Raw genomic sequence first — 7,602 nt, 5'->3', positions numbered from 1 at the left:
TTCTAATTATTAATATGTTCCTAAACTTCAACTGTTCTTGCACCAACGCATGCATTTTACCTTCTTCCTGACTCTCCTCCTCTTCACACCAGGGAGGGAGGGGGTGTGAGTGAGCAGTTGTGTGGTACTGAGCTGCTGGCTGGTGTTAAACCACAACAGTCCTTTTGTTTTTGGTGCCCAACATGGGGCAATGAAGGGTTGAGATAACAACAAATACGATTATATCATGTTAGAACAAACTGGTTATAAACATTCATTATTAAGTCACTGATCACAGTGTTGATTTACTTGCTCTCAGAGCTGTTGTGCTTGTTATCTGAGTTGCATCACGTTGTACTTCAATGCTGGTGTATGATAGGACAGAATTGCTGGTTATGAAACAAATCCGTTACTTGTACTCAGCACTGCTGTCATCTTTGTACTTTGTGAGCCGTCTACTGGAAACTATTCATAATGATATCTGTTACCTTTTCTCCTCAGAGAGCCAATCCATGGGAGAAACATCTCCACCTGTCTTCCTCTTCTCCTCCAGGCTATTTACTAAAGCTCTTGCAAGTGTCAAATATCCTTGGGATGTTCAAACCAGCACAGTTTTATTGCTATGTCTTCTGACTGTGCTCCAGGTCTTGTTGAACACCTACGTAAGAAAACCACCCAGAGATCTGCCCTGAGACTGGACAGCTCTGAGTGGATGGGTTCGTGGGATAGTGTGGGCAAGTGCCCAGGACAGTGGGTATTCCAGCACTTTGGAACTTCCCCCTGAACAAGTGCAGGATCCAGAAAAACTAGGAAAACACTTGGAAAAAGGATGCCACCAGCCTGGCAGTTCCAGAGAGACACAAATCACTGCAGCGTGCTGGGCCCTGGCCTATGAGCCCAGTTCAACACTGATTCAGGATCCTCAAGGGAAAAGAGGATCTCCCTGGATTTGATGGCAGTGACAGGCACTGCAGCTGCTCCAAGCCTGGCCCCAGGCCCTGCAGCTGACCCAGAGCACCAACCCTGCTGGTATCAGTCACCCCTTCTCACCAGGAGAAATGGACACAAGAGAGTTTGTTTAGCAAAGGAGAACAAAGCAGGGCCATCACAAGAGCAGGAGGAAAAGATGGAACAAGAGGGAACCACTCAGTCCCTATCCCTGAGAGAGCTGTGGGATGTGCAAAGAGATTTCAGCCATCACCCAGGTGAGCAGGTGATCACCTGGCTGCTGGGATGCTGGGGAAGAGGGCTAGGAGTTAAAATTAGAAGGATAGGGAAATTAGAATTCCTCTGCAATTAGAGGATAGGGAAAACAAGCAGCTGGGATCACCTTCTAAGCTCTGGAACACCTGCAATATATCGATGATGTCATCATGTGAGGCACCAAACAGCAGAATCTTTTAAGAAAGGAAGGAAAATACTAAAAGCTATTATTAAACATTTCTTATCTCAACCCATGGATTTTACCTTCTTTCCCATTTTTCTCCCCAACCCAATGGAAAAGGGAGCAGTATTACCAAGTGGCTGTGTGGTACTTGGTTGCTGACTGGGGTTAAACCTCAACACAGAGGGCAAAGAAAGCCTCAGGAGGGAAAGGTAAGAGCTAATGTGATTACAGATAGGTGCTGAAAATATATGGGCTATTTCCACATCACATAAAATCACAACTAAAACTTCCTACTGGAAGCTAGTAGAAGCAGTTCTTCTGTCTTCCTACTCATGTTGTATTAACCCTGGTGAATACAAGAGAAAACATCACAAGAGAAAACGTCATCTTGTGCCATCACAACATCAGGGTGATGTGATGGCACAAGAGAGTGCCATCACATCACCCTGATGGCACTTCCATTCTTAAAAGTTCCTCAACCACTTTTCCTCAGCCACACAGTTTTCTCAAACTGATCAGAAAACCTAACTCCAAGGGTCACAAATGGAAGCCAGATTGAGAGTCATGAAAATAAACAGAAATAGAAATCAATAAGGATTATATCTCACAGAGAAGTTCCTCACAGATCACCTGTAACCATCACATGCTGTGGCAGCACTGAGAAATCACTTAAATCATTACCTTTTCCACAGATAGAGTTTTCCCCAGCTCACTCTGAAGCAAGTCACTTATATAACAGCATCACTGTATTTTCTGTTATTTTCTGCTAGATCAAGCCTTCCTGACTGCACTGAAAGGCTTCTTCCCATTTAATCTTTGTCAACATTTTACAGAGCCATCATACAGTCACTGCTGCCAGTACCCCAGGTGCAGCAGTGCAAACTTTATGGTGGCATTTTATGCTCCCATTAACAGAGAACAAACAGACACATTGGTAATTCATTGCTAACAGCTTTACAAGGTTTGAGTTTCAGTTACAGGCCATACTCTGCTTTATTATCTGCTACTCTGGTAGGACAATAACAAATAGTTGCATGCAATAAAAAAGCAGCAGTTAACGTTTATATCCTCTTTTAAGCTAAATTTTGATCTTGGGCTCCTTGCAAACCTAAAGCTACCTTACAGATAAGGATAAGCTGACACTCCTGCTCTGTTCTGGAAAACAAACCTTTTCTGCTCTCACCTCCTTTTTGACTGCTCCTTAAACTGCTAGGATGTTTCCCAGTCTCAGGTGAAATGGCAGGTCATGTAAGGACACAGTCTAGACTCCCCAGGTAAGATGCAGCTCACTGCCCTGTAATTCTGAATGACATTTAATGGGATGTGAACTGAAATTACCTGTGAGGCTGTGAGGAGGATAGGGCTTAGTCAAGGTCTGACCAGCATAATGAGAGATTCAAGCTCCTGAGGGAAGTGGTGGAGTCACCATCCCTGGAAGTATTCAAAAAAATGAGTGGACCTGGCAGGGTGATACAGTTTAGTGGGCATGCTGGTATGAGGGCAAAGGTTGAACTTGACTTTGCAGATCAACCTCAAGATCAACCTGGAGCCTCACAGAAAAAAAACTCATCTCACAGAACATTTATAGCAAAATCCAAGAGAAAGGGAGCCAAGGAAAAACATCCTATCTTTCCTGATCAACACAATCTTGACCTTGGGTATATTGTGAAAATGGATCCAAGCATCCAGTTGGACATAGCATACATGCAGAACAGCAGCACAGACCAGTGAATGTATGGGAGTCTGGGCTGTATTGGGCTCTTCAGGGAAGCTGCAGGATGTGGAGGTTTTCACAGGGACTTTTCACATGGCTGAAGATTATGTGAATGTCTAATGTTTGGAGGGATATTGCCACTTTGCAAAACTAGCTACCCCTTTGAGTTGTAGTTACGGAGCACAGCAGTAGCAGCACAGGTGCACAAGGAATATGCCTGAAGGATTTTGAAAGCAAGCCTGTCCTTCACCTTCCCCTCTCAGAGATGAGGCAAGGTCTCACCTGCTGCACAAGATCAACACAACTCCCTTAGCTGTCTCAATTTAAACCATCCATTCTTCAATTTCTGGTAATCATCTTAACAAAAACCTACATAAAAAAAATTTTTAAAAACCCTAAAATATAACTTTCATCCGGAATAAAGCCAGGCATGAAGTCTCTATCAGTAACTGCAATCAGTGCACTGACTATACAAAACAAAAGGTGCAGTGGGAGAACACCTCAATAAAAACATTAAAGACACTATGAAGTCCATAGCTACTTCTTCAGCTCCTGTATATAGTAAGTCAAGAAGTATTTACAAAGTTAGACAATGCAAAAGATCACACACTCAAAGCTCTGCCTCAGCCAGAAAGGTCAGAAAGGACCAACACCGCTGGCCTGGCCCTGGGCTTTCTGCCCTTGACTAAAGGAGCATGGAGATAACCAGGGTGGAAGGTGAGGTTGATAAGACAAAGGTGGTGAAAGCACACAGGTTAATGGACACCAGGAACGTGACAGCACCACAAAATCAGTGCAGCTGGAAGGGCTCTCTGGAAGTCACCTGCTCCAAACCCCTACTCAAGTAGGGACATCTAGAGCCCATTGTCCAGAACCACATCCAGGCAGCTTTTTAATGTTTCCACTATCTCTCTGGCCACCTGCACCAGTGCTCAGTCACTTTCACAGTTAGAAGTGTCTCCTGACATTTACCCAAAACCTCCCACATTTCAGTTTATGCCAAATGGTTCTAGCTCTGCCACTGGGCACCACTAAGAAGAGCTTAAGAGCTTGGCTCTTTACATCCTCCTTTTGTACATGTCGAGAAGCTCTTCCTGAGGTTTCTTCAGGCTGAAAAGTCCCACCTCTTGCAACCTTTCCATATATGTGGGATGTTCATCTGTGTGGCCACTCAGTAGCTCTCTTCAGTAACTCCATACCTCTTTTGAACCAGGAAGCCAGACTAGGATGCATGGCTGCAGGAATGACTTGGCCAGTGCAGATGAGAAGGATCACCTGCCTGGGCTTGCTGGCCATGTTTTACCTAATGGAGTATGGAGGGGGTAATGGCCCTTGCCACAGTAAGGGCACCAGCTGTCCCGTGGGAACTAGCAAGCACTAAAATAACCAACACCAAATGAGTAGATTCAATGTAGACCTGCATGAAGATAAACAAAAGAAGCACTAATTTCCATTTATTCTTCCTAATAAATGCATCTAAATGTTTTGCTCATACTAATGTGCCTTTGCAAGAGCCAGGAAATGAAAAATACTGTAGTGGGAGTAGTTTGGTCCAGTGCTGTTAAAGATCTACACTCTATTTCCACAGAGACTTAAACTAAATACCAAGTAATCAAACCACCCTTCATAAAGTAGCCATTCTGAGCACAGAACAAGTAGCAGCATAACTTTTTATGGAACAAGTTACTGTGCTTTCCCCTTATTTTTCCTCTTGAGCAACTAGTAGTTTGCTTGATTAACTAGAACTATCCTTTATTCACAATTCTTCACCACCATTGCCTGTAAGCAAAAGTTGCTTGTAGAACCAAAGTTCTTAGGAAAGATCACTAAATTGAAAGACTAGTATGTAGATTAAATTAATACCCTTGGTAAATAATTAATTAAGTTTTAGAAATGACCACTAGAAATCCCCTAGTTTCTGGAACAGAAAACCCTCTTAACTAGACTATCAGCCTGGAGACAATTCCATGCTAAGTGCAGATCTGTGGAAGCACTAACTCTTTCCTGGAACTTCTACATTACCCAGCAGTGCATTTTTCTTCTTTCTTGGTAAAAAAAAATGAATGTTGGTGCTGCTCTGAAGACCATACAGCATCTTCATACTCTTTCATTTCAGTATTTCAGTTTCTAATCAGTCACTTTTATATATACATCAAGTAAGACTGGGATTGGGTCAAAGGCCACATGCATCAACCATGAGTACTTTAATCAGAACAATATGGATCAAGGCCAGTGGAAATCAGAACATTGTGGGCTTTTGGTTTCCCCTTCCCTACCTCCAAGTATGTTGAGAAGCCATTAAGGCAGAGTACACATGATTAATCCCTGATGAAAATGTAAAGTTTAATGTCTCCTTTATAAAGGTCTTCTGCTATGAAGTCGCTATATAGCAAAGGAAGAAAGGTCACAAAGTAACAGCCCTAAGTGCAATATGAGACTAAGGTAAGGATCACACAGGGCAGCATTGCAAGTGCTCCAGCCCTTGACAGCTTTTCCATTTTTAACAGTGGAATAGGTAAAATGGTATCCCACTAAAAAAACACTGCTGCAGAAAAATATCAACCACTTATCTGGAAAATTTTAAAGACAAACTATGAAAAAATATTTGGCTAATCTATGTAAAATAGCATTCATCAAACTTAAGGGGGTTTTCAGTAGAACGATTGAATACTGCACTTGTGTGGAGTGTGCCACACTACATAAGTGTGAAAAAAATCAGGACACCACCCTACTTCAGTAAAGAACAGGTTTGAGTCAGTTTTTGAATACTGATTGTATAGTCTGCAAGAAAACTTGGCCATAAACTGAGTACTTGAAGTTTTATACTTAAGCATGAATTATAAAATTAAGTATGAGTTGTTTAAGAGGACTTAAGGTGCAAAAACACTCTTCATTCCCCTGGATGAAAACTAGTATTTCCCACTTTTTCCTCCTTTAAGAGAGCTGCTTCATGTTCAGCTCAGATAAAGTAAGGGGTTTGAAAGCTACTGGAAATGATATGTCTAACTACTTTGCCCCATTCTCTACCATGAAGACCACTCATTTACTGGCATCTTAATGAAACACCTATGCAACAGGTACTACAGCCACCTTTTGATATGACTTGACACGTATTTCATTTCTCTCTACAGTGTACATGTATCAACCTCAGGAAGTGGGCCTCCTTTCATTAAGGGCAAAAAAGACAATATAAAATGGATTTTCCTTTACTGAAGTGGTATTGTTGATAGGAATAGCTGTTATGGGACAAACAACTGTGTACCTGAGGCAAGGGGATGAAAAACCTCCAAGGGGACAGTTATTCTATATCCACAATAGGCAGCTCAACCATATTTGCTTATCTCTTGATCAAAATAACAAAAGACAAAAGATTTTTTTCTTTTTCAAGGTCAGCTTGTATTGAAAATCTCTGTAAAAACACCTGTAATAGTGTAAGGTAGTACCAAAACAAAACAGATAAATATTCTTTTTCTTTAAACTGTTAAACTTTATTATAAATTAAAATTTCTTTACAAAAAATTGCACATAATTGACCACTCTTAGGTTCTGATGCACTGGCATTTGCAAAAGTTTCTTTAATCTTCAAGTTTAATAGTCTCTGCCATGAGTCCAATGCAGAAAAGGGCAGTAAGCAACCCTCTTAGAGCCTTCAAGTGCAAGAAGCATACTTGTGGCCACGGCAGTTACACTTTCCTTAAGAGCGGCTGCTTTTGTTTTAAATCCTGTAATGAAAAAGTCTCAAAAAAGGTTTAAAAAAGGAAAAAAACCCAAAATGGACTAGTTGTTTTTTACTGTAAACACAGCCCAGTAAATTAATCCCAAACACAGATCTCTCAGGCATCAGCGAGAGTGTCAAGTGAATCAGGAACAGCAAAACAAAGAAAACAGTAAATAAAAAAAAAAAAAAAAAAAACCATAAAAAAATAAAGTCTGTCATTTTGATTAACTATACTTACGTAGATGATGTTATGAGAATCTGGCAGGGCCCAGAAGCAAGGCCAGACAGGGAGTTCATGTTTCCAGAGGAAGGTCATGTTAATTGTTTCCAGGTTCAAGGAAAGCAGACTGGAGACTTGATATGCTCAGCAATACTCATCTGCCTTACATAGATCCTAGGGCATGGATCAGCCTGAAGAATCATTCAACTGATTTTGGCATTTTATAGGACTTATGGCTGACCATACCCAGCGTTCAGAGATTCTTGTTTTCTGTTCTGTAAGTGTTTAAATTTAAAAGCTCATCTAGGCTGACTCCAACCTCTTGGCACTTGGAAACTAGTTTTCTCAGGTTATCAGTTTTACCTCCTCCTGATGCTTCAAACAAGAGTTGCTGAAAGAGATGGGGAAGCAGATATAAGATTTAGCCAGAGCCTGAGCATCACCACATCTATGGATATGGGATATGCAGAGAATTTATATGAAACCTCAAACTTAATCATAAGGAGAAAACATTACATCTTTCCACAGTGTTGCACATAGAGGTAACTTCTGAAGGGCTCTCTGATATAAATGATGGACCTGTA

At 41.4% G+C, this 7,602-nt stretch overlaps 1 protein-coding gene across 4 annotated transcripts in view; it reads right to left on the bottom strand.

Annotated features, from left to right (window-relative positions):
* Positions 1-6,543: 6,543 nt before the first annotated feature.
* ZFC3H1 (zinc finger C3H1-type containing) overlaps positions 6,544-7,602 on the bottom strand; it is a 42,060-nt gene continuing 41,001 nt past the window's right edge. For all 4 annotated transcript variants that reach the window (XM_071423424.1, XM_071423425.1, XM_071423426.1 and 1 more), the window contains exons 34-35: positions 7,535-7,597; positions 6,544-7,409 (exon numbers count right to left, since the gene is read on the bottom strand). In XM_071423424.1, the coding sequence (XP_071279525.1) occupies positions 7,272-7,409; positions 7,535-7,597 (201 nt within the window). In that variant the 3' untranslated portion in view covers positions 6,544-7,271. The remainder of the gene's footprint in view (positions 7,410-7,534; positions 7,598-7,602) is intronic.

The sequence above is a fragment of the Agelaius tricolor genome, unplaced genomic scaffold (assembly GCF_023055355.1).
Source record: "Agelaius tricolor isolate 1412-34295 unplaced genomic scaffold, bAgeTri1.0.p SCAF_3, whole genome shotgun sequence".
In the NCBI taxonomy this organism is placed as follows: domain Eukaryota; kingdom Metazoa; phylum Chordata; class Aves; order Passeriformes; family Icteridae; genus Agelaius; species Agelaius tricolor.
This window is presented reverse-complemented; position numbering and strand designations above follow the sequence as displayed.